The sequence below is a fragment of the Vavraia culicis genome, assembly GCF_000192795.1.
Source record: "Vavraia culicis subsp. floridensis unplaced genomic scaffold supercont1.19, whole genome shotgun sequence".
Taxonomy (NCBI): Eukaryota; Fungi; Microsporidia; family Pleistophoridae; genus Vavraia; species Vavraia culicis.
Window position 1 is genome coordinate 70,299 of NW_007360622.1, and position 25,799 is coordinate 96,097.

At 35.9% G+C, this 25,799-nt stretch overlaps 12 protein-coding genes across 12 annotated transcripts; 6 read left to right on the plus strand and 6 right to left on the minus strand.

Annotated features, from left to right (window-relative positions):
* Positions 1–512: 512 nt before the first annotated feature.
* VCUG_01318 (uncharacterized protein) lies at positions 513–2,001 on the plus strand (the record flags this gene model as incomplete). The annotated part of the gene is made up of 1 exon (XM_008076145.1): positions 513–2,001. One exon carries the CDS (start codon positions 513–515, stop codon positions 1,956–1,958), a length of 1,446 nt encoding a protein of 481 aa, XP_008074336.1. The 3' UTR covers positions 1,959–2,001.
* A 575-nt stretch (positions 2,002–2,576) lies between these two features.
* On the plus strand, positions 2,577–3,164 carry VCUG_01319 (rdgB/HAM1 family non-canonical purine NTP pyrophosphatase; the record flags this gene model as incomplete). Its single annotated transcript, XM_008076146.1, has 1 exon — positions 2,577–3,164. The coding sequence occupies one exon, from the start codon at positions 2,577–2,579 to the stop codon at positions 3,129–3,131; it is 555 nt and encodes a 184-aa protein (XP_008074337.1). The 3' UTR covers positions 3,132–3,164.
* Positions 3,165–4,292: 1,128 nt separating this feature from the next.
* On the minus strand, positions 4,293–6,008 carry VCUG_01320 (uncharacterized protein; the record flags this gene model as incomplete). The annotated part of the gene is made up of 1 exon (XM_008076147.1): positions 4,293–6,008. The coding sequence occupies one exon, from the start codon at positions 6,006–6,008 to the stop codon at positions 4,293–4,295; it is 1,716 nt and encodes a 571-aa protein (XP_008074338.1).
* Positions 6,009–7,194: 1,186 nt separating this feature from the next.
* VCUG_01321 (uncharacterized protein) lies at positions 7,195–8,562 on the plus strand (the record flags this gene model as incomplete). The annotated part of the gene is made up of 1 exon (XM_008076148.1): positions 7,195–8,562. One exon carries the CDS (start codon positions 7,195–7,197, stop codon positions 8,560–8,562), a length of 1,368 nt encoding a protein of 455 aa, XP_008074339.1.
* A 490-nt stretch (positions 8,563–9,052) lies between these two features.
* Positions 9,053–10,201, plus strand: VCUG_01322 (RluA family pseudouridine synthase; the record flags this gene model as incomplete). Its single annotated transcript, XM_008076149.1, has 1 exon — positions 9,053–10,201. The coding sequence occupies one exon, from the start codon at positions 9,053–9,055 to the stop codon at positions 10,139–10,141; it is 1,089 nt and encodes a 362-aa protein (XP_008074340.1). The 3' UTR covers positions 10,142–10,201.
* An 891-nt stretch (positions 10,202–11,092) lies between these two features.
* On the minus strand, positions 11,093–11,923 carry VCUG_01323 (uncharacterized protein; the record flags this gene model as incomplete). The annotated part of the gene is made up of 1 exon (XM_008076150.1): positions 11,093–11,923. The coding sequence occupies one exon, from the start codon at positions 11,921–11,923 to the stop codon at positions 11,093–11,095; it is 831 nt and encodes a 276-aa protein (XP_008074341.1).
* Positions 11,924–12,543: 620 nt separating this feature from the next.
* Positions 12,544–13,271, minus strand: VCUG_01324 (uncharacterized protein; the record flags this gene model as incomplete). The annotated part of the gene is made up of 1 exon (XM_008076151.1): positions 12,544–13,271. The coding sequence occupies one exon, from the start codon at positions 13,269–13,271 to the stop codon at positions 12,561–12,563; it is 711 nt and encodes a 236-aa protein (XP_008074342.1). The 3' UTR covers positions 12,544–12,560.
* A 516-nt stretch (positions 13,272–13,787) lies between these two features.
* Positions 13,788–15,331, minus strand: VCUG_01325 (uncharacterized protein; the record flags this gene model as incomplete). Its single annotated transcript, XM_008076152.1, has 1 exon — positions 13,788–15,331. The coding sequence occupies one exon, from the start codon at positions 15,329–15,331 to the stop codon at positions 13,829–13,831; it is 1,503 nt and encodes a 500-aa protein (XP_008074343.1). The 3' UTR covers positions 13,788–13,828.
* A 611-nt stretch (positions 15,332–15,942) lies between these two features.
* VCUG_01326 (uncharacterized protein) lies at positions 15,943–17,069 on the plus strand (the record flags this gene model as incomplete). Its single annotated transcript, XM_008076153.1, has 1 exon — positions 15,943–17,069. One exon carries the CDS (start codon positions 15,943–15,945, stop codon positions 17,008–17,010), a length of 1,068 nt encoding a protein of 355 aa, XP_008074344.1. The 3' UTR covers positions 17,011–17,069.
* Positions 17,070–17,713: 644 nt separating this feature from the next.
* VCUG_01327 (uncharacterized protein) lies at positions 17,714–18,446 on the plus strand (the record flags this gene model as incomplete). The annotated part of the gene is made up of 1 exon (XM_008076154.1): positions 17,714–18,446. The coding sequence occupies one exon, from the start codon at positions 17,714–17,716 to the stop codon at positions 18,389–18,391; it is 678 nt and encodes a 225-aa protein (XP_008074345.1). The 3' UTR covers positions 18,392–18,446.
* A 650-nt stretch (positions 18,447–19,096) lies between these two features.
* On the minus strand, positions 19,097–20,122 carry VCUG_01328 (uncharacterized protein; the record flags this gene model as incomplete). The annotated part of the gene is made up of 1 exon (XM_008076155.1): positions 19,097–20,122. One exon carries the CDS (start codon positions 20,120–20,122, stop codon positions 19,097–19,099), a length of 1,026 nt encoding a protein of 341 aa, XP_008074346.1.
* A 1,226-nt stretch (positions 20,123–21,348) lies between these two features.
* On the minus strand, positions 21,349–25,113 carry VCUG_01329 (uncharacterized protein; the record flags this gene model as incomplete). The annotated part of the gene is made up of 1 exon (XM_008076156.1): positions 21,349–25,113. The coding sequence occupies one exon, from the start codon at positions 25,111–25,113 to the stop codon at positions 21,520–21,522; it is 3,594 nt and encodes a 1,197-aa protein (XP_008074347.1). The 3' UTR covers positions 21,349–21,519.
* Positions 25,114–25,799: the final 686 nt, after the last annotated feature.

A 25,799-nucleotide genomic window follows, 5' to 3' on the forward strand; every position in this document is an offset into this window, starting at 1 on the left:
AATGATATGTTTGAATTGTTATGAGAGAAATGTTTGCTTAGTGCCGGCATCAGAAGATCTTAACTTCGATATCAACAACTAAGTAATCACACATAAGTGTTTAGTGAGGTATTCAGGATCAGAAAATGTGCTATTTATACGTTGTTGCGGGAAGAGATGAATAAAAATACTTTCAGCGAATAAACACGTCGGTTCTTGGAACGGTACTACGATTAATCATGATTTGTAAGCTAAATGTTACGCTCCACATCACAGCTCATAATGATCAATGGTATGCGGGTATAAACGAAGAACTACTCTATCTGTATGTGCCGTCCCACCATGGTACCGTTAAACCTTTGGCTGTGTGCCACAAAGCTATCTAAAAATATGTGAATTATGTACTTTCATACAGATTTATTCGTTGAAAACACTCACATTGTTCATAAATTGGACAGTTTGATCTATAAATGGAGCAAAAATCCGTACAATTTTCAATCTGATTTAAACCGGAAATGGCGCACCCCATTTTGATGACAAATACCGCGATCATTGAGAAAACTAAAAATAATTCAACAACTGACAATCTTGGTACACAAATAAACAAAGAAATCAAATTTACTTTTTTTATCAAGGACAAGAATGTTATTGCACAATTGGAACAACGAGGAATGCAAAGCATGCGAGAGGTGCAATACAGAGCATACAACAAGGTGTTTGAAGGACATAACGTCATGATACAGTCAAACACAGGATCTGGAAAGACATTAGCGTATCTGTTGCCGCTCATAATGAGCGAGCGTCGAGGTCTTATTATTGTGCCAACATATGAACTTGCTACACAGACCTACCATGTTGCAAAGACATTCACATCCAGAGTAGGTATCAATGCAGGCAAACTTTGTGTTGATTTGCATGCTGATATACTCATAAGCACCCTGGGAAAGTGTAGAGAAATGCAAATGGCTGACCGTGTGTTCTGTTGTATTGACGAAGCGGATAGAATTTTAGAAAATGACATGTTCTTAAACGGTTGTTTCAAACAATTTATCTTAGTTAGCGCAACGATTGACGAGGCAAAGATTCTTAGACGGCTGGTGCGCAGATGTGGTAGGTGGATGAAAATAAGTACACAAACGAAAAATATTCACGAACAAATACGTATCATAGATTGTGATTTAGATAATGAATGTGAAGAAACTGGTAGCGATGAAAAAATAGCTTTTTATCGTGTTAGTGTCACTAATGAACAAAGAATCAGAGAATTCTACATGAAAATTGAGTATGATCACAAATTGTTCATTTTTGTAGAATTACTGAAGAGAAATAGGAATAAAAAGGTGATTGTGTTCTTCAACACGATAAATTCGGTAGTATTCTACCACAATTTGCTTAAGCGTATGAATTTTAACGTAATTGCTATTTTCGGGAAAATAAACCAACAGAAGAGAAAGGCAATTGTTGAAAAGTATGAAACGATAGGAGGCGTGTTGTTGTGCACAGATTTGATGTCGCGAGGATTTGACTTTAAATCCATAGATCTGGTTGTGCATTTCGAGCCAAGTTTTAACTTGGATGGTTACATTCACAGAAAAGGGCGGGCTGGTCGTAATAAAAGTGGCAAGAGCATTCTTTTCTTGTCAAATTTGGAGGTTAAGCTTACTGATGGAATTAACCGGATTAGAGAACTTGTGTATATCGAGAAAAAGTTTCTTGAGCGCAATAAAAGTACACATAGAGTGAGTTTTGGCGATATTCCGCTGTCTAATAGCGTGTATAGTGGTTCGCTTGTGCCTAGAATTCAAAAAATGGTTAAAAACGATTTTGTTCTCCACAAAATGGCGGTAGATGCCTTGAAATCGTTTTTAAGGATATACGAGGGGAACACAGGAAAAAATTTTAACGTTGATTCATTGAATTTGAACGATATTGCACGTGCATTTGGGCTGAAGGAAATACCAATTCTGGATTTTGTATGAAATAGAAGCTCATTTAGTTTTATTAATAAAAATGATTACCTCTAACTTATTCCTCTTTTATATATAATAGACAGCAAATAAAAGGTTTTTACTGCAAAACAGCACATTTTTACAATACCTGCTTATGTTTTAAACAAACTTGTTTATTGTGCGATTGCGTCTACTTGAATCATATTATTCTGCTAAAATATAAAAATGTGATATTTTACCTATTTTTTGTCCACGTTCAGTCTTATATCAATTACTGATGCTGTTATACCAATGAGAACATTTTGTGCACACATCTTCAGATTAGTACCATGAACAAAAAGCCGGTGGCTGCAGTCGGTCCCAACGGATCAGAAACATATGTGTTTTGATGTTATCGCATAAAATAATGGATAAACGTTCTTTTAACGGAAACAATTAGGTATAATCTGATCGTTATAAAGACGGTTTATCAGCTATATCTACGTACCGCTTCGTTTTTCATATTTACCTCCTTTGCAGTTTAAAGAAATAGATCGGGTATATAATCCTTTCCTGCTAGTTTTTTCTTTTTTAGCATTTAAAAAATTCTCAAAAGGTTTTAATTAAAAGATTAACAAAGTTATAACAATCCTCATAACATCACCCTTTATGAAGTTACATTATTTTTCGTCCAATGCCGAAAAATATGAAGAAATTAGAGAACTTCTTCCGTTCCCACTCCACCACAAAAAGGTAAAATTTACCAAAGAACAAAGTTCCTTGAAGGACATTGTGCTTAGGAAATTAAAACAGCTGAAAAACTTATATCCAGATGACATCATACTTGTTGATAGTTTTGGTCTGGAACTTGAGGGTCTTCATGGACTGCCGGGTCCTTATGTTGAAGCCTTCCTTAATATGGGATACGAAAATATTGAAAACATTGTACAAAAAGTAGGAAGGAAAGCAAGGGCAAAGAATGTGCTGGGTCTTTCGATTTTCGAAAGTGTGATCCTGTTTGAGGGTATATGTGACGGACAAATAGTGGAGGCTCGCGGCACATATAGCACGGGGTTTGACCGGATATTTATGGTGGACAGGGACTGTTGCACACTTGCAGAGCATGTATTTAATGAAAAAAAAGTTATTTCACCGAGAGGTTGTTCTGTATTCTATCTTGTAAAATATTGTGAAAGGAACCAAATCATTCGCCTGTTTAGCTGAGAATGAAAGAACATAGAATAAACCTAAGTTGCTATTGTATGTTTTCTTGAAAATATGGCGGTTAATACGACTTATTGATGCATATTGACGGCAACAAATTAGTTTTTCTTATTATTTGTTTCAGATAATCATGTCCGATTAGCTTTTCAACTAAAAATTTGATGCAACTATGTTCAAAACCATTGCTTATTAATGATATCTGTGTAGCGTAAAACATCCATTTCACGATTCAATCCTTAACAATTAGTCACAATCCCGTATTTGAAGATATCCACTGAGAATTACAAAGCTAACAAAGGCTTCAGGCAACACTTCATGGCCATACCTATGCTTTAACAACATACCAAACAAAGCAGAGTCTCTCGCGCTTAAATATTATCAACCGGTAAATTTTTGCTCCCAGGTGCAAACGTTAAAATCATTCACATAGTCCATTAAAACTTCTGGAAGCACGCGTAAATCGTATCTCGTAAGTTACTTTACATGATAACATGGCTACTATCATGATTTTTACGTTTTTGAGCCTTGTGTAAAACATGAAGCTGCCGATAGTACGTGATATATCTAAAAAATGACCTTCTACGGATGATATCGTTGTGGTCCTCCATTAGTAAAAACCAGAATGAGTAATACCAAGCTACAAGAGTAGAAATGCTACAACAAGAAGAATGCGATCAAATATACACATATCAGAGCCGTATCAGATGCTTGGTACAGTTGAAAGTACGGGACTGTTCCAGAGAGACTATTGACGTGAGAGCCAACGAGTAGGTTATTGAAAATGGTTTTAACAAAACGTCATCAACAAACACCTAAAAAGTATTAGCAGGGCCCCAGCATTCAACAATTGTGCTAGTCAAGCTGCTCTGCTATTACTTGTGCGCTTGGTAAAGTAATAAGAGAAATAAACGGATTGAGGATAGCAAAAATAAAAACGGGTGTATGAGAAATAGTACGATGAAGCACGATAATACATACACTATATGAACAATCATGTTTGCTGAAGTTACTCCCATCCCTACTTACAGTAAATAAAACACTTTACTTGCTTACTTCTATATTGCTGCTAGTTGGTTGTTATACAATCGTGTGCCGGTGAATAATATTAAATGGTCGATTTCCAAGTTATAATGTATCGAACGTGTTTAGTAAAATCTTAGATCATTGCGAAATGGAATTTTTCAAATAATCAAACTTTTCTTTGCACATCACAGAAGCGTATTTCAACGAAAATGCATTTTTCTTATCGTTATTGCTGAGTAAGAACATAATTGCATGATCAACTGTTCCTACATCATAGTCATAATACTTTGAGATGTAGTTTTTGAGAAAATAAAACTTACCAAGGATACTGACGATTTTTGTATTGAAAGCCTTCTTTAAAGGAATGTGTGGATCAATCATATTGCGCTCCAATTTGAAGTGGAAGAGCTCATCATACCTTGAACTCTTCATCAAAAATTCCAGATATTCATCTTCAAAGTGCTTAATGTAGTTTTTGTACTTCAGATAAGAATTGTCTTCTCTTACAATTGACAGTATATCATTTTTACTCAGATTTAGCCGCATGCTGGAGAACAAATAGCGCAAGAACATGTGATTCGTTTCTTCTGATACGACCTTGGAAAGAAAATTGTTGTCTTTGTACCTGATCAAAAAATGCACCTTTTTATAGATGTTCTGTTCTTGTCTTATAAGATATTGAGCAAATAATACTCTGTTATGCTGCTGGGCAATTAGTGCCATTTCATAGAACGAGGTGAACTTGTACGTTTCAAAAATATTTTTCATAGGAACGATTATGGCGCTATCCAGTTCACCGCCACAAATTAGCAGTTTGAGGTAGGACTCGACAAAGCTGTGTGGTCTGAACCGATAGCAAGAGCATATTTCCAGAAGTTCGTTGTAGTTCTTTGTGAACTGAAGTGTATCAATTATGTTGTGCACAGTTTCATTTCTGTATACCAGACATGCGCTCTTACAAATTCTAAGTAGGGCGCTATTATAATCATACAGTTGATCTAACAGGTATATTTTGTTGCGAGTGACTACCAATGCACCGGATCTGATCCCGTATATAGAAGCATTCCGTATCGGTATTTTCTTCAAAACCTTGAAATCATACACACTGATACATTCCTTGGTTGTAAATACAATCAGGTTCTTGAGCACAACTATTTGTCGTATATTATCAACAAATGATTTTACCTTCTTGCCCTGCTTGTAAATCGCTAATTTACTGCTTTTATAGGTAATGGTAACTGATCTACGCCTTATCACTACGGTGCTATCGCTGAATACAAATTGCTTGTTCGGAACTTTAAGCTCACTCGTTGACTTATTCGGCATGATAGAATTGGTGTGCTCGTTTTTTACTTTGAATACCGGCATGTGCATCTTCCTAAGTACTAGCGATCTTCTATCCATTTTTGTTGGCCTTGCTTCAAGACTATGAATCTGCCCAAATATGTTCAGGACAGTTTTGTAGCTTGCGGTTCTTTGTTCCAATAACTCCATCGCGTTAACAACAAACACTAAGAAGCTATCATCTGTGGCTACAACCAATCGATTATTTTTCACATTTGTGCCTTTTACCAGTATCTTTTTCTTGTAGATTATCCTTCCTTCTGTAAGACTGTACATCTTAATCGACTTTGAGCTAATGATAATGATATTCGATCCTATCCAATATATTTGCTTGATTTTCTTGCCATCAATTTCGATAATCCGAAGAATCTCACCGTTTATTTTGTAGATATATAGCGAGTTCTCTTTTAATAGGGCCATCAAACAGCCTATAGGTGAAAGCGCTAGCTTATCATTCGGTAATATGGGGATTCGATGATTGTCGGTCATTTTTTTGAGTTTGAACAGCATCCTATGTGCGAATATGAGATGCAGATTTATACACAAAATGTTTGAAACAGATAGGCTTCAGAATGATCATTTTATTCGGATGACAAAGCCGTAAATTACAGTTTTGTGTGCAGAAAATGTCCTCTTCCCATCATTAGAAGGACTAAAATGGTTTAGCATATCCAGTTCGTGTGTATCAATACGTATTTACTGATATGTAAACTAACTGGCAAAGAAAGATAAATATGCAGTAAGAAAGCGTATTAAGTGATATGAACGGACATATATGTCTCCTAAAGGATCTCTGCACATATTTTGTTCTAATACTAATCATATAAATCCTACACTCTGCTATTCTTAAATAAAGGATAAATCAGCTAAACTCAGCCTTCAAAAACATATCACAAATAAAGAGGATGAAGAATACAAGAAATGACGGTGTACGTTTTATTGAATCTCCTACAAAAATAACGAACTATGCAAAATTGTATTTACGCACCTACCTTTCAATATGGTAAAACACCCATCATTGACCAGCACCAAACAACAATTCTACCGACAGGCGGGTTAGAGGTTCACAATAACCGTACCAATGTTACTGTCATTATTTATTGAACGGTACTCCAAGTGCTGAATAGATCAACTACCACCAAGAGCACATTTAACTAGAGGACCATCGTTCTTCCGAAGAACACCGCGTCTTGATGAAATGTTTTCCGAATTGTTCCTTTTATACAAATCAGTTAATATTTTTTAACACCGCTCATATGTTTTGAAGCGAGAAAAGTACTTGTCCGCTCTTTTTATCACAAAAATTTACCTCGTAAAATTTCTTAGGCAACTAGGTGATGTATCGATCTGATTGTTTTCTTAAATGCATTCATTTATTTCATATTCATAGCTTATATATAAATCGTTTGGTAACACAAATCTGATTTCTCCTTGTCTTACGTTCGATACACGTAATTCATTTATTATTTTGGTCACTAAGCGTGAATAAGCAAATTTTTATCATAAAATGCGCTATATTTCGATAGCACACATTGACAGCACTAAAGTTAGACCATATGGATGTTTGCACTGAGCACGAACCAAATTTATTCTCTTCAATATGTCTGGGTTCCGCGGCATCTGGGTCATTAACATTAATTCATAGATTAAATAGAGAAATAATCGACAATAAAACGCCTTTTAACCCATTTTTTCGATGTATAGACGTGACACGTGCTTCCGAGCACGGTCAGAGTATTTTTGTGTGCCGAAAAAATCGCAACCCATGGACAGCCGCCGATTGGCATTTTCCGTGCCGCGACAGCAAAGCTCATCGACGTTTAAAAACATAAAGGACTTAAGGACCAATGAGTATGCTGCGATAGTTGCCCTGGTAAAGAGGCATCTTGAACCGATTAAAAGCAAGGGCACGGACTACGTCACAACAGTAGATGTCATTGACGAACTTGGAAGCGCGCTGGACGTAAAAATATTTACTAAGACACCAAGATTTGCGAATTTTTTTCATGAATTTGATATTATTCGCATACCTAGTGTTAAACTGATTGGAGGCGGCAAGGCTGTGACCGGCCACGGATCCAACGTGGAGGTGCTTGCACATTTGAGCGAAGAGGGTTCGCGGGTGTATGTCACAGAATCAGAAAGAGAAAAGATAGCTAGGCTTAGAGAGTATATGGCCAGCCATCAAGTATCGTGCGCATGGCCCCTGTTGAAGATCAAGGATATCAGGGAGTACAGCTCATTCAGTTTGATAGCCATGCTTATATCAATTAAAGAGGAAACGCCGAGCCTTACAGTTCTTCTAGTGGTAGACTTCACTGCGAATTCTTTGATAAAAAACATCGTGAAGAACGCATGGCTTTGCAATGACATGACGCTTTATATAAAGGTTTGGGGAAATAGAAAAGAAAAAAAAATGAATGAACTGCAGATAGGAAAGATATATCACATAAAAAAATTGAGAACAGACAAACTGGGAATGACACTTGAGGGAAGAATATCAGAGACATTTTTCGAGCCGCTGACCCCTCTTGATGAGCACAGCTCTGAGTATCAAAGCATTATGCAGACAAGGAGCGAATTTTACGGACGCAACAGTGCCGCACAGGATCAACAAATTGAGACTAAAATGCCCGAAAAGTATGAACTTTTCAATTTGTGCAGAATCACGGACATCAAAGCAGCGGGTGTTTACAGAATACGCGTAAAAGTGCTTCTGCATTACCCATTTGTACCCGTAGAGGCGACAATATGTCACAAATGTAAGTTTATACAATCAGAAACCTACAATTTCAAGTGCGTCAGCTCATGCAAGAATTTATCAAGTTGTGTGCCCATCAAGGAGAAAATACTAAAAATACAGGTGAAAGATGCCACCGGCTTCATTTGCATTATTCTAAAGAATAAACTTGTAGAAAGGTTCATGCAGATAGAGCGAAACTTGCGAAGAGAAAACTTGGACTGCATAGTTTTGCACAAAGACCGTGTCTTTTTCATGTTAGATGCTAATTTTGATGTACAGAACGAAGTATGTCAGAAAATGTGTTTAGAGTACCCGATGTGACATTGTAGTACCATATGGATGCATTTGCACGATCATCCAAAATAACATGTTTGATTTGTGGTTGTAATATAAGTTTATTGGTAGATTGCACCTACGTTTTTAGGCTGTGTGTTGCCATTATATTCGGTGTGGCGTGGCCGAGAGGAATGTCTGTCTCTGCACTTTTAGTAAAAACTTTTTGCATTTGCTAAGGTGCCGGCGCTATAAATATTCGGTACAGTTTTCATAATTTGCGTCCTCAATTATTCCTTGCATCTCCAGTTTATATCTGTGAACCAATGAACAAGAAAACCGTGTATGAAAATGGAGTAGAAATGCATAAACGTGCTTTTAATAAAAAACATCCGTTCAATGGCGTATCTGATGGTCGGATATGAGCAACAAAGCACTTCATGAATTAAAAATTGTTTTACTGCCCTACCCCATCGCTGGTGCCCAATTGTTATGATGATCCGTTTGATTGCTTCGCTGCCAAAATTTACCACCCTTGATGACGAGCTACTTTTATAGATTCGACACACAAGTAAAAGGCAGATGGGCTGGTCGAACACTCATAGATGTTATGTCTAACGAATTTATTATGAAACCAGTTGAATATTACGACAAGGCAATACAGATTGGCAATATAACGGTGAACAGCGAGGAATGTAGTAAATACCACATTCTATCACTTGGTGAAACAATACAACATCTTGTGCATTATCACGAACCTGACCTCTGTGATATAGGGGTATTGTGCCTGGAGGACGACTATTTAGTAGTTAATAAGCCGTCAGGAATTGCATGTCATCCTACGTCAGGTTACAACCTGTTTTCGGTGACAAAAGCTTTTGAAAGCTATGGCAATTTGTCATGTATTAATCGCTTGGATGTTTTAACATCTGGTGTATTGATATTAGCGTTTCGAAATGCTAAAAAATATCACACAGAGATGATAAATCGCAGAATCGAAAAGATATATGTCGCAAAGGTTAAAGGACACTTTCATGATGACATTACCGTGAATGCTCCTTTGAAGAAAAATAGATTCAATGTTACAGAGGTATCTGAGGAGGGAAAGGAGGCGACAACGGTTTTTAAGCGTTTATTCTACCATAATGGACATTCATTGGTAGAATGCAGACCGCTAACGGGTAGATCACATCAAATCAGAGTGCATTTGAAGTCTCTCAATTTTCCAATTGTTAATGATCCGGTTTATAACGGAGAAGTGAGCGATATTCCAGACAAAAGCGTAGTAGGAAAGGAGAACCACTTGCTTTCAAGCGGTGAGTACATTGATTATGGTGTTAAATACTCTGGTAAAGACACAAACACCGACAATCAAGGAGAATTGAACAGCACGAAGAAACAAGCTAAAGCGTACAATCTGCTAGGCTGTACGCTAAAAATAGGTTGTAATACACCGGGAAATTATAGTGCAAAAGAGAAATTTGCAATTGATAGTTGCCGAGGCGATAATACCCGGGCATTCAGGAACATGGATAAGTTTATATGTTTGCATGCACACAAGTACGTGTTTAATGGCAAGGAGTATGTAGCTGAGCCACCGTTTTGGGCCCAGAAAGACAATTTCTGAGAAGAATGTTAGAGTGATCCGATGGTCTGAACCTATCAATTGAATAATAAACTATTGTTGATACATTAAATGATTTAGTATAAGAATCAATGAGATAAGAGATGAAAATCACTATTTTGTGGGTTAAAAGCCAAGATGCAATATGGTGCTGTGAAATTGCACACAAGTTTATCGCGGCTCTTCCTGATACTCATGAGGTCTTTTCCTAATTCTGGTATATTCCATTCGCATACGTTCTTCAACAAATTCAACATCTATTTTTGAAATATTCACAAGGCATCGCAAGATTAAACTCATAGCAGGGGTTAGCTTTCTGCAACCGGTACTTTTGAAACATTTTATATTCTATTGATCATCTTCAGTATAGCAACATGTGCCATCAATTATTTTTTCTAGAAGGTATTTTATTGCAGCAAAAATTAATTTACGTATTGAAATTGCTAACGATGATTTTATACGCAGACAACGCCATGAATTTAACTATCAATCGAATGTTTGGTGTAATTCACAATTATACATCGCAAAAACATTGTATGATGATCCAAATCTTTGCGTCCATGGTAAAGAAACAGTTCAAATCAACAACAGTGTTAGAGAGTACGATGAGTATCTTTTCGTCTATTAATATCCAATAAAATAAGAATTGATTTGATGTCTTCTCTCCATCTCTACACGCACTGTTTGGCACATTCTATTCATTTTTAATCCTTGTAGAAGAGTTTTGAGGGAAAAATCTTGATTAGGTAGCATGACGTGTGGGATAGGGCATTCGTGTAAAACTAAATTTGGTAATTAAGTATACCGTTACCGTGTCAGTTGGTACGGTATTTAACTTTTAAGTAGGTAAGAGCGAAAAACATTCTCTTTACAGCACGCTCGTTTATTTAATTTGCTAAAACAGTTTTACACATAATTTCAAATTCAAAGTTATTCACTGTCTCAGCTCCTGTGTCATTCTATAACACTCACAAAGCATCTGTACTTCTTAAACACAATAAGTAACACATCGATCAAATCTTTTAGGTTTTCGATTCTTATACGTATGTTGCTCTTCAACATCAGTTTGGGCATCATAACAGATACAAATCCTGGAAAATCCATGTGTTTCGTGCGATCAAGGTCTCTTTTGTCCGCCAATCCATGAACTATCTCAATGAACCTGATCACAGCTTCAAGCGCGTTTCGATTCTTCTTAGGCAGACAGAGAAGAAGGAACTTTATCGCGATGTGCTGTTCCTTTACATCGGATAACCTTTTTATTCTGCAGAAATAATCGACGAATTCCTTTGGCAGAATAGGCATTTCGTAGTAGTTGAACACGTTTTTGAATACCGAAGAAACCGTGATACCATCATATTGTATCATCTTTTCATGTATGTTCTCCTGTGCTTGCATGCACTCCTCAAAATCTTTAATAGCAGCTTCCATCACCACAACAGACGGGCTTCTTTTGAATATCCCCGTTTGTGTAAGGTCCAATGTTAGGAAAAATTCCATAATCTGATTCAAGTCACTGGGAATGTTCAACTCTCTGTACGAGTACTTTAATCGAGTAGGTTCTAATTTAACATTTTCTCTTGTAAATTCTTTGAATTTGTACATGTTAGGGATGTAAACAGAATCAGGAATTGTTCTGACTTCTATCAAACTAAAAACTGTTCTTAGTACATCCATATTCGTATTTACGAAGTATTCTAAATATTCTCTGTATTCTTCGTCAGAAATATCGTCTATCGTAAGATTTTTTTCTGATAATTTTGTCTCTATGTATGTTTCGTTCATTTTTACCATTTTTGTACTTTTTGTTTTTAACGTGGTCAAAAATTAATTAAATTGATAAATGTAACACAAAAACCTGTTTATTAAATAACAATGCGAAGTGTAGATAAACAACGCTTCGAACAAGTTAAAATATGCGAATGTTTTATATTTATGAATTGGAGTGAGCTTTGTAGCGAATGGCAAACAAACAATTACATCAAAGACACCTGTGAATTTGATTATACTTTTGATTATACGTACGAAATAATATGAGGTGCACAATATTCGATTATGTTTGTGTTTTATTATCATTCTGGGTGTAAATTAAAATGTGAAGGGTTTTGAGGCGATAGAATATGGCAGATTAACCGCAATTATCTTAATTTTGATGTTCAGACTCTTTTCGGACTTCACAAAAACAAGCTGTAAAAAGATACTTGTTCATGAGCGCGTGAGTTAGGTAGCGGTATCGCGTATGACTTTATAATGAAATATAAAAATTGTAAGTACATTTATTATGGGACAATAGGCGAAGATATAACGCGTGCCCTTCCATCAAAATATACGCAAATCGAGCTAACATTGCCAATAAGAAGCAAACGGCACGAACCATAGCATGGGTGACTTACCACACCAGACAATTCCAATAAAACTCACTTTATTTTGATGACAGCCAATCTGGGTACTTTTTGAAAAACTCTTGCCTTATCTTTTCGGTTTTTTCACGGCGAAGACGACTTATTTCTTGCTTCTTTTCATACCGTTGCGCATAGAACTTGTTCTTGATCCTCGTCATCCTAATTTTAGGCAACTTCCTTTTTTTTCCCTCCTCAGGCGGTGGTAGCGCCTTGATAATGGCATCCTTTACTTCTTCTGGACTCACATCAACATCCTTAAGACCGAGAGCTGCTTTAAGTTTGTTGAAGCGCTTTGGCAGATGTGTCTTATCGGCCACATGATCGGTAAGACCTTCAATATGGCAGGGCTCAGCAGTAGTATTACCTTCACTACTTTCTGCGAAAAGATCGTTCACAACTTTCATGCACAGCGCTGACGTTTCTTCAGAAATGACGGCACCACGTACACTCTTTCTGCGCAACTCTCCCTTTTTTCTGGGTTTGAAACCAATATCTCCTTTTCTGCGCAGTAATCTCTGCCTCTTGTCCGTGTTAATTTGCGCATCCATGGGAAACCCTTGCTTGTCTGAACCACCGGTCAGAAGCACTTTCCAGCCGGCATATTCCGGCTTGATAATACTGCCATCGATAATGTCGCCAATTGATTTTCCATGGAATATCCGTTCCGCATTACCTGTTACCTCTAGTGTGATGTTTGTACCGTTCTGAGGTGATGAAATATTCAGCTTCATTGGTAAGGGTCAAATTTTTTTCGATTTGAAAACGCAAAATTTTTACAGATGTACCGAATAGCGGTGTACTAAGCGATCGATTCTAACTAGGATGACACTTTTCTTTCCATCTTGCTGTTTATAGTGTGAATTAGACAAGTTTGAGGTGTGCATCACTTTTTATCTTCATCCAATAATTATAGGTTGGAAGCTTGGTATTCATTTCATCCTGGCAATTTCAACCGTTACATTCAAATCTCTAATTCTCTGATGTAAAATGACTTTTTCCCGTAAAATAGTAAAAAACTGCGTTCAATTTTGTTTTACTATGAATAGTCCAAGAGCAGAATAAAAAATGGTAAAATAAATATTGAATTTTACTATAAGACCATTGACAAATGATAGACTAACTGTTGAAATATTTGGGATTTTGTTAGTTTTAAGAATATTTTTACCTCACACCGCGAAACTTGCCCACACAATTGTGGAAGCACTCTTTAGAACAGGCGAAGTCATAGTATTAACGATCACAACCATTTATATTATTTCATTTATAAAAATCCCTTATAGACACACGATCATAGCTTAATTTCCCCCTCTTCCAATTCATCATCATCCTTGTTGTTGAAGTAAGTTTCCATCGCCCGCCTATCGATGTTATTTAGTCTTTTTTTTGTTTCTGGAGTAAAATCATTTTCATACATTCCAAGCCTTTCCAAATTCATTCTGATAAAATCATCAAATTCTTCCTTCACAGCACTACCTCCAAGCATCAATATTCTAACCACAAGATCATTTTTAACTAGTTTTAAAAAAGGTTCATATTCCATTTTATAATACACCGATCCATTAACATACATTTTGTTGATCAAATTCTTTAATTTAATACGATATGTTTTCATGAGATTGGTATTTTCAGCGCCATCTGCTAGATTATTAAGCTTGAAATGGCTGACGTATAGTTTTCTGTAGATTAACAAAACTGCTATATCATCAAATTGTTCCACAAATTGGTCGTTCTTTATATCAACAAATCCTTTGGTTGCGTCCATTTTCGATAACACAAAGTTTTCTAGTCTGTTATAGTCTTCATAACTGATATTTAGCTGTTTTGTAAGTATTTCTTTTGTGTTAAGGCGATTATATTGTTCAGATGACTCAAAATAAATCAATATATCTTTTTCGGCTCTGGTCTCACCTTGTATATCCTCTTTTGACTTGTTATTCGAAGCATGGTCAGGATGTTTTTTCTCGAACTTCTTGGCTTGATTGGTATTGCATTCTCCAAGTTCACATTGATCAATCGAAACACTAGCACTCGAATATTTCTCATGTTTATTTACTTTGCTCTCATCATTTTTTTCTGTTTTGTTTTCATCATAGGTACTTTTGTTTTCGACATCGCTCTTTCTTAGACAAGAAGAATGTCCATTATTGCCTTTTCGTCTTTTTGTCCTATTCTCTTCATTTAAAACAGCAAACTCGTCTGTTCTTCCGGGCTTAAGCTTATAATAATACATGAAGCGGTTCACCAGGAAATTGGTGTAGAATTCTCTTCGTCTTTCAGCATCTTTATAAAAATTGTTATGGAACAAAAAGTTCATTGTTACTTTGTAGTCATAGGATGCGTCATAATCACTGTATAAATACTTTTTGAGGAGGTAGATCATGGCAGATTCGCTATTTTTATTCTCTTCGCGAATAATCATTTCTTTTTTATACCTTATAAACTCATTCAGAAATGTCTCCTTCAAATCACCGTAGGCATTGTACAAAATATTATCATTGAGTTTGTCGGCATAGTCCTCTACTGTAGCACCTTCTTGCACGCCGCACTGTTCCATAAGATCAAAAAATAATTTTTTGTCTTTCTTGTCCAACCGCAAATAATTTCCTAGCGTACTAATTGTTTGCATGTCGCCTGAAGAGAAGTATTTCCTGTCATCTTTTGGCATAATCCAGTATGACTTGTTCGTGTGTGCGTTATAATAGAACGGTTTTCCCGTGTCAGTATAGTATACTTTATACGGATTCAGATTGTTTGGTTCGCAACGCATGCTCCTAAATTTCTTTGGTTCCATAATTCAAAAGACTGAGGGTTTTCTAACAGCTCTCCTTCTCAATGGCCTTCGAAAATAGAATAAATCAATGAATAATGCCATGATTTGATCATCTTAGCCGTTGATTGCGGTTAACATGATTTTTTAGTTTGAAATGCAAAATGTTTACTGCGCAATTGAGATGGTGTATCAAAATGTATGATGTCTGGGCATGGACAACTTATCACAATACTTTGTGGACGCAAACGCAGTATTATGTATACTTATTGATAATTTACCTATAAATTGACATATGCAAGAAATCATTGAGTGATGTATAATCGTACAATTAGCTTGGCTCACTTTGGGCGTGTACTGTTGTGAAGTATAGAACGCTAAAGAGCTGAACCAGGATTAAACGATGAGCATCCGAAAGTACGCCGCGTTGGTCAAAATATAATGAGTATGAACGAACTATGTTAATCGAAATAACATGATATTCCAATACAATGCGTGATACTATAACTTTTGATGACAAGATGTAAATATAAGCTTATAAAATCATTCAATGTGTTAATATCTTGGATATAATATCTTTCATGCACTGCACCGGTCGATCACTCATAAACACATCAAAGGATGAACCCCCTGATATGTCATCGAATAACGTGTCTGGTGCGAATGGCCTGTCATCAGATCAGGTTAACAATATTCTGCTAGGTATTGAGCACATCGACGAACTCATATGTGCTAATTTGCGGATAGTGTACGATCCTGAAGACGAGATAGACGAGTATAATTTGGTACCACAAATCTTGGAAGTTGCCAATACACAAGAGCAATATGTTGCTGGTGGAGTGAAGCAACGTAAAATAATTATAAAGGACGCAAACATAAACGAGGTTATAAAAATTTTTGAGAAAGATTTTGACACTTTTAATTATCGGAAAAATAGTTCAGGAGACGTTGAAATATTGTTCGATTCTCAAGAAGATGCTAACAAATGTATGAGAATTGGGGTAGGAAATCTCGAACTTTCAAGACCTATCAATTATTTCATAACCACAGACTCCGAATTTACGGTCAAAGACTTGAATGAAAAATTGCTCTTGGGCCCGCTAAAAATAGAAGATAAGAAACTGAAAGCGGCGTTGAATGAGATAAGTGAGCTGAGCACGTTTCGAAAATGCTATGACTTTGTTGGTAACACACCAACCGATTACTTTGTCTTCTCTTTTGGAAATAAAAATGTTGCGGAACATTTATGTAAATTTTTGTCTTTCGTGAATGTCACCGGGAGGACGTTGATTGCGTGTTTGTTCTACGATCAAGTCAATGTTATAAATCTGAATGATATATTCAACGACAGGTTTGTTATAGGTGGCCATGTGCTTACGGCGAAAATCGAGACCAGGATAGTTCAGGTCTTGAACATGTTTTTGCCAGGTGAAATATCGCACTTTGACAGGATTGATGAAATGAAAAAAATGATAATTCAAGAAGCAGAAACCGAAGATATTGTAAATATCTGTGTGCCACTGTCTCTGTATTCTAAAAACAGATTATATTGTCCCTATGAAGGTCGCGTTTACGTTGAATGCAAGGATAAGGTCTCCGCTCGCAGTGTATTTTGTAGACTTGGTGGCCTAATTTTCAATGGGAGGGTTGTTATTACTTCATTTTTTCCTGAGCTGCATTACCAAGCTCGTGAATTTATGTGACATTAAGGACTAAAACTGCGAATTCGAGATCCAGGAACGCTACCTCGATCAATAAATAATAGACTAATTATATACAGATCACTTGCAAATGGCTGTAAAGTTATTTGTTGTTGCATAAAGTATACGACAACATCTGTACATGTTATATTACATTCATAGAAATATGGTGATCTAATGTTTTATCGACACATAAACAAGTAAAGCGCCAAAATATCAGCAATGGTGTATAATATACACCAATCTATATGATATATTTTAAATATCACTTAGTAACTTTTTATGTGATAATTTGATCCAACTTTGTTATTGAGAACTACAACTCATACTTATTTGGCAAATAGTGTAGAATGTGCTCATTACATATTCGCTGGACAGTACCAACGCTTTCATATCTTGTCTCTATTTGCACAGCCGAAGAAGGCATATGTGGTATCGGTTGAGCACCTTCAATTCGCTTTAAATAAATCTAATTAATAATTTTTCGTATTAACTGGTTACCGGTCAAACCAGCTGCATCATTTAAAAGTATATATATGTTCTAAAATCCTTTATAACCTGTGCCATGGTTTTAGTTGTATTACAGCGAATCAAAAAGTCCATAGTAAAACGCAATATTTTGTGTTAAAAACTGTAATAATACCAACAACACTCATTTTTAATCAAACTAAATATATTTATGAAATTTTATGGACAGCCCTAAAAAATGCTGGGCAAGGTCATAGTAAACATTACAACCGTTTTACTCGTGCTGAACAACTGTTATGGATACTTCAAAGATAGAAAAAACAAGCATTTTCGTTATTATTTCCTGATATTGTGTCTGTTTCTCGTCTTTGACTCGCTTTTCAGCTATGTCACGAACTTTATTCCTTTCTTCCAAATAGTCAAATTCGCTTTTATTGTCTGGTTATCGTTGCCTATGTTTAACGGGCCGATGTTTATTTACAATTTCTATATGAAAAAGATATTTGTACGATTTGAGGCTGACATCGACCTCCAGCTGGAAACAGCAAGGAAAAGATTTGTGGAGACCTTCGTGGAAAGGTTGAATCAGGCATATGGCAAGTGTTATCAGTACAATGAGAAGCTTTTGGGATATAATGACAGATCTAACGAACGAACTTCAGCAGCTGAACCCGGTCCGAAAGAAGTAGGTGATGAGTTAATGAGCAATGCACGAAGCGAAGCGTTGGAGAACATCAAAGATGCGATTGATAAGACATCATTTGTTCAAAAAGAAAACTTGGACAAGCTCAATTCGAATGCCAGTAGTACGGATGTTGGGAAGGAAGGAGGTTTGGGAAAGTTCATCGACAGAAACGAAGGAAATTACGATGTTGATGAAGAGGTTGGTGCTGGTAAGAAATATGAGGATAGTTAACGTGAGTACCAAATGCTTAGTTGTGCTCGCGATATTAAAAAGTACGTTTACCTAATTGTTTCGTACCTGTGTTTTATTACCAAGAATGTGCCATTCATCACACGTTCTGTCCAACCATTCAGCTATTTAGCTATTTTGTGCGTATAATTGCAACATTCACTTTTTAAATCATGCCGACATTCTTGGATTAAATCAAAGGACATGTGCAGCGCCATCTCATTTCAGATATATTTTGTGTTGTGAACTGGCCAAAACAGGTCATTTCGTTCGTTTGTACAAAAGAAAGAAATTGTAGAGTTTGAGTAGTTCATAAAAGAAATAGAGATAAGAAGAACTGAAAACCATAGATAGGAGACATGTGAAATTTGGCTGGTAAAAAACATATAAATAATCCTAAGCAAAGTTAAATTCGACCAATGGCGCATACATTCCAAATAAGATATAACATAGTGTTGTTCTCTCGATAAATTCTTTTTTTGTGTACTGAACGGCAAGCTTTGGCTCTAAATTTGGTTAGGTTAAGCCAACAAACTAAAAATAGTATTTCTATACACAATTGTAAGTGTCGAACGAAGCGAAATCCGGTAATACAGAGCAGACTTAGTTTAATAGCGATATCAACGCACAACAAGATGTTATAAATGATCAACAATCACAAGTCTCGTAAAAATACTATTTTAATTGAACTTGTATGATTCTTTATTTTCAGTCACACCTCTTCTTGTACTCCATTGTTTGTAGATCAAATATGCTCATCATTTTCTCTACGTACTCCTTCTTCTCATCATTTGTTAATCGCTTAAGCAGGCCCGCCACTGGTCCAAATACGCTGCTCTGAAGTATTAAGAACCATTTTGGCGCTTTTTGTGATTGGTATTTTCGCGAACCTGATAGATTTATTCTGTATCCATTATAATCCGCGGTAGTGATACTATTGTAGTTTTCTGAGGTGATGGAACGACGGTGATTCTCGTATAACGAATTTTTGCTGCGCATATCGCTTAATTTTGAAGTGCTGCTTGAATTGGTAAAACTGTTGCTCATTGTATTAGGTAAGAGGTTGAAGAGTAAATCGCGTGAACGGTCCTTGTTGTGATCTTCTTTTCGTATATAACTTATGTCTTCATTCGTATTGGTAATTTGCATTTGAACATGACCGTGGTTTACCTTGGCATCATAGTCATACTTTCGCACGCTATACAAATTACTTTGGCCGCTTGCACCATGTCTCGTACTTATTCGTTCTGAGTCTTGTCTGTTTTCGTTATAAACGCCACACGTATCACCATTACCAACGTGACAAGCACAGAATTGAACGTATTTTCTCCTTCTTCTTTTTCTATTACGACCAGAATTATGTGTATAATTCGTATTGTATCTCCCTGCCCTTTTGCCACCACGATGATTAGCTCTATTCAAAATATAGTTAGAGGAACCTTCAAAACTAGTCTCTGTAACATAATCATAACTGATAATTTCACTACAACAATAATGCGAGTAATCATACATTCTTTTCCCATCTCCTCTTCCCAATTTGCTTGCATTCTTGAAGCCCAGCTTTACACCCGATCTTTTCCACTCATATTCTTCCGTATCATCGCTGTGTAATATGCTAGTTATTCTTTTAGATAGCTCCTTGATTTGCATTTCCTCATCACTCGCTTCTTTATAGGTTGTTTTTTTCTCTGCTTCATCAGGCACACCAATTTTGAACACTGTCTTTCCGTCCATTGTTGATAGAATCTTCGCTGTATTTATATTTATTAGGACCGTTTATTTGATCAAGCGTTTGTTTGTTTCAGTGATAAGTTTCAGTTTGGCTTATGATTATTGGTTGCATATCGAATTGCAAGTAAGTAAAAGAACAAATATCAAATCAGCTTTGATGTAACCCGTTAAGATACAAGAGATACTAAGTAAATGGAGCCTGGAAATAGCAGATACGGAGAAAGTAAACAATGTTACTGATGATGGCTTTTGCTCATAAGGTTATGTCCTGGTAACAAAGTTCGCCAATAAAATTCTATAAAGTAGACCAATACCTTCTGTTACGCTTCTCCGCCACAAATAATTCAAAACTAGTTTAGCATAGTTTTAAATATTTATTTTTATTACTTTTCTATCTTTGTAGACATTTTCTCGACCACATTAACCTATAATGCGGCATAATAAGTATGTTCTACAGTGATATAAAACACTAATCTGATAAAATCCGTTTTAATGTAATTATGATGGTGATTAAATATTTTTAAGAACATTTTTTTACTAACGGTGTATTTTATTAAAGCTGTTCCTTTCTCAAGTATGTACTTAACATTAAAAGACTGTCTTCTCGGTCTGTTGAGAACGATCATAGCCATCGACTTGTGGTTAATGCAGCAATTTAGTGCGTCAACATGTACGATAACAAGGCTAACACCTGCGATAAATAGGTATACCTAACTGTAACACGCCAACTTCGTCTTGCACGCGACTTACCTTTCGGAACTACACCAAAAATCTTCTTATCTATGGCTTAACGAAGCACTCACTTCTTAAGAGAAAGTATACTTACTAAATTTTGAGGTATGAGGAGGTAATAAAATGTACTTGTAATGAAAGGATGGCTTTAAGTTAAAATATCGCAAACTAATTTTCAAATTAGTTACATTGGAGAAATGACTGAACCAATTATAAATACGATTAACTTTGATGTAGGCCAAGTATTAACATTTTTAAGCCGTGTCAAAAATGAACTGACTGATTAATTATATATTATACCAAATAAAAGTACACTTTGGTGACATCAATGTCAGGTATGGCATTGTATTATGAAGTACACACCTTACACACTATCAAAAATATCTAAACATACTACAATGCCAACATGTGCCATAATTATCAATTATTTATACTGAGAGTAGCTAAAAAAACGAATGACATAAAGAAGCCTTTAGTAAATCAATTACGATCCTAGAGCACAGCTAATCACCAAAAATTTTTTCTTTAAACGCTAAATGATATTAGGATAGTCACAAGTCACGATTGCACATACAAACTTATTCATTTCGAGATAAATAGTATTAAATAACGACACCGCTTGCGGCAAAGATTATCACTTTCTTGCACAAACCGATGAAGGATGCTGATTAAATTAAATGTATGGCAATCTGTTTGATACGGTTACAAGAATACACTGGATATTTTTTTTCATTATTTCTATGGAGTTCGTTCAATACATTAAATATATCAAGTTCAGAATTATCTCCTAAATCGAAAGAATTCTCAGCGTGGTGTAAAACATCGTTTGACATGTAGGGAACTAGAACGGATTGGAAATTTGCAACATTCTCAGGCAACTCTCCCATTACGCCTCGCGAATAAGAAAATAACAGACAGCATGGCTTTGTTAAGTGAATTTGCACACTCATTACGATGCCATTATCGAGAGTATAATCTATTCGGATGTCCAAATCCTGCGTTGCTTCTAAGTATATTTTCAAACTGCTATCAGTGAACTCAAGAACATGTATTGCGTCTAAATTTTCAAAGTATGGACATCTTATAACACCAGAACACTTTTGAATGTAGATATCAGTGCAAGCACTATTTATAACGATCGGATGATCACTATTTCCATTCGTTTCGGTCAAATGCACAACTCGTATGTTGTTCAGCAACACGATTTCCCTTGATAAACAGCCTCCTATTAGTTTCAATAAAAATAGTTCGGATGGAGTATTTCTGTCAAAAAAATAGCGTTCTCCATCTCGAACATCCAAAACCATTGATTTTTCGCCGTTATCACAATGAATTTTACATGTTGATTTTTCAACATACAGCCGCTGACACGTCGAATTTAGCCGTATGAAAGATTCGTCTTTAGCATTAATGCCTCTGAGCATAAGATATTTCACATGATTAGGGGTAACCAATGTACCTTCTAGTGTTAGATCGTACAGTTTAACAATTTTCATCATATCGTATAAGTTAACAAATTCTACCACACTAGTCTGTTTAAGTTGTAAGGAACAAATACCAAACGGGTTATGCAAATTAAATAGCCCTTCACATTCAGAAATTCTAATTTCTTCCAACTGATCATGCAGATCAAACTTGTTCGTTTTTGTTACAGTAATTGTATTGAGCTCGATGTACTGTACATGCTGTGGTAATGAATATCCATCTAATTTGATTTTGCCCTTCATGATAAGAGTTTTCTTTTGTTCGATATAGTACAATTTCGCATCCTCTAATCGAGCATCAATCAGGAAGAGGAACTCAACGGACAATAGACCCGTATATTGGCGAATGAATATGTTCGTACAGCCCTTGATAATACAAAATCCTGAGCCAGGATAGTCGAAACGTACATTGTCTAGCATTAATTCATTCAGGTCGCAGCTTATTTCCACTGGAGTTTTTACCACTAAGCCTTTGGCGAAGACATTTCTCTTTGTGTCATAAACTGCCTCTGAAATGGATAGAGATGACAAGCTATCACCAAAAAATTCACCAATAACAATGCCCTTCAACGAAATTATCCCTTTGAATCTATCAAGGTTGAATGAATCAACCCTGCTGTCTACGGTAACTAAAACTGTGTTTGTGAACATAACATCCATCATTATCACCTTTTTTACAACATAACACTCACTATTTTCTATGAAAAACTGTGTTGAGATGGCCATTATGTCACATAAGCCATCTTCAACCTCCTTATATCTAAATTGCTGTTTTGTCGGATCGTTCAGGGGTTCAAGAGTCATTTCATCACATAGAATGTACTTACCTCTAGAACAGAGAATTTTTATATAGCTGCATCTTTTTTCGAGTTTAAAAGCGCTGCCATCTGCTATCGTAGTTTTCGAGATATACAAACTATCGAGGCTGTTATCTATCACAAGATCACGCTGTATTTGTGCATTTACTAAATGCATCACGCAAATATGGTACGGTAGAACGACATTGAAATTTGGTTGCAACAATTTTGTAAGTTCAAATATTTCTATACAATTCATTCCATCAAGGTTGAAAGCTCCAACGCAGCCACTAAACAAAGCATTTCGCAACAGACCAGTAAACCGCATTGTATGCGGTTGAGTAACTAAAACATTCTCCAGCACCAAATTCATAAAATTTCCTTTGAGCTCAAGATCAGAATCGCAAATAACACGTGTCATGCTAAAGCCCAAATATCCGTTTTCATCTCTGTCATACGAAAACCTTGAGCATATAAAGCAATAAAACCTTCCAAAATTGACACATTGAACCATTCCTTCTACGTTTTGTAGTACCAGGTTGGTGCAGCTTCTAGGTATCACGATTCGTGCGTTTTGTTCAATAAAAACATCTATACCTATGATACAAATTATGGATTCATTCAGAGCTACGGTCTGCATTATTCTCATGTGCTTCATATGCAATTCTACAGTTCTTCTCGGCAATGACTGCAATACTTTAGACCCACAGCTGTGAAGATGGAAAATGCACTCTTTGTCTGATATTTCGGCCGTACCTAGTTCCATATCTACTTCTCGGATGTGAAGTATTAATTTTGCGACATGGTTCCCGCAAACAAACTTGCATTTCAGTAACTTGTTTAACATATCGTGCACCTTATCTGTGATCATCGCGGTATTTTCAACAAACGAAGGTTCAAAATCAATCTCTAATGAGAATTTCCATTCTGTGTCTCCAATATCAAATTTTTGCTCAAGGAGCTGTTCGTTTGCATTTAAAAAATGACGGCTCATTTTTAAATGATGAACTATATAAAACATATTAAACTGATCAAGAGAGTATATGATTGCTGGCTCCGAAGCATTGATTGTTGATGGTACAGTAGCATGCTGGTTGTCTGAATCCCTTATTTTGAAGGAAAATACCTTTCTAACCTCGTTTACAAATCTTAGAAACAACTTGTTCCACTGTTTGTCAATTTCTTCTACCATATTACGTCCTGATAGATCATTACCAGATGCTAATGAATGGACAAGCACTTCCTCTACCTTATCTTTAGCATTTTCAGAATCACGACATTCGATCAAACAGTCTTCCATTGTTTCGAATTCATTGATTTCTGCTAACTGCTCGTGGATTTGTCTCCAGTGATGCTCATGCATAAGCTTAAGCGATTGTTCGTTAGAATTTAACTCCTGCAAGATAAAGTTAAGCAGTAAAATACGTATATCCAAAATACTGTACAACTTAGAAACAATTATTTCATAGATTTCTTTCGTATTTAAAGAAAAACAAGGCTCAGCTTTCATCTGTATGATTTTTTGATAAAGAACTTTTGATAGTGGAATGTAGACTTTAACTACTGTTGTTTCTTTTCCAGAAGTGTTATCAGACGAAGTGCTAACATGTTTACGACTAGCAATTGTCACTATTTCTTCCTCAAATGACGGTTGGCACTGTTCGTTCGTATCGTGCGATTGAAATTCATCTCCTTCCTGAAGATAATTTTGAGGAGTTGTCGGAAGATGCTTAACATCCGTGCACTTATGTAGGTAGGCGCCTAATCCGGTTTCAGCTGCTGATTCGCACATCAACTGGTAATTTTGATCGTTCACATCTTCCTTTATAAATATGAGAACGTATCTCACCAAAAAATTAGCCACATTCATCGAAACAATCACTGGGATACTTCGCGGGCGATTATATGCATATAAGATTTTCCATATGAGGAGCTTGCGCTTTTTGGAACTCCTTTTATAAAAGGAAAGAATTATTTGCATCGCTATTCACTATAAACGCACCAACGAATAAAATACATGGTGTTCAATTCATTAATATCTAAGGACATGACGATGTGATAAAGAAACTAAAATTTACCCACATTTACGGTACGATATTTTATATCTCATGTTATTTCCGAATGCAATCATACATGTACAGTTAAGTGCTCTATTATTGAACATGAAATACACTGCTCCACAATTACCAATGAACAGTGGTAGTACCATCATCATAAATCATTTCATGTAAATACAAAGACAACTCAAAATATTATCCATTAGTCAAAGGAAATAAATTATTTGATCTTTGAGAAAAATAAAAAAATTTTCTTTCATGTTTTTACACAACATAAATTGTTTAATATTGTTATAGAATTCGTTTTTGTGATATTTGCTCTTTCATTCCTCACCAACAACGTTAGAATTACATAATTGCTTGCCAAAAATTAATCCAGTACCCCCTACTACAGTTTTTAAAATGAATGAAAATAGTTAGAAAAAGGTAATACGACATATTAAAAGAAAGAAATACTATCTAATAGGTATTCCAGCTTGTTTCCGTTTTATAAACAAATATAGAGTAACTATTAATCTAACAACTATAAAAAGATTCTTTCGAAATTGACATTTCAGGCGTTCCTACAGAACTATTTCTCAAATCACCATTTCATCTTTGATTTATTTTA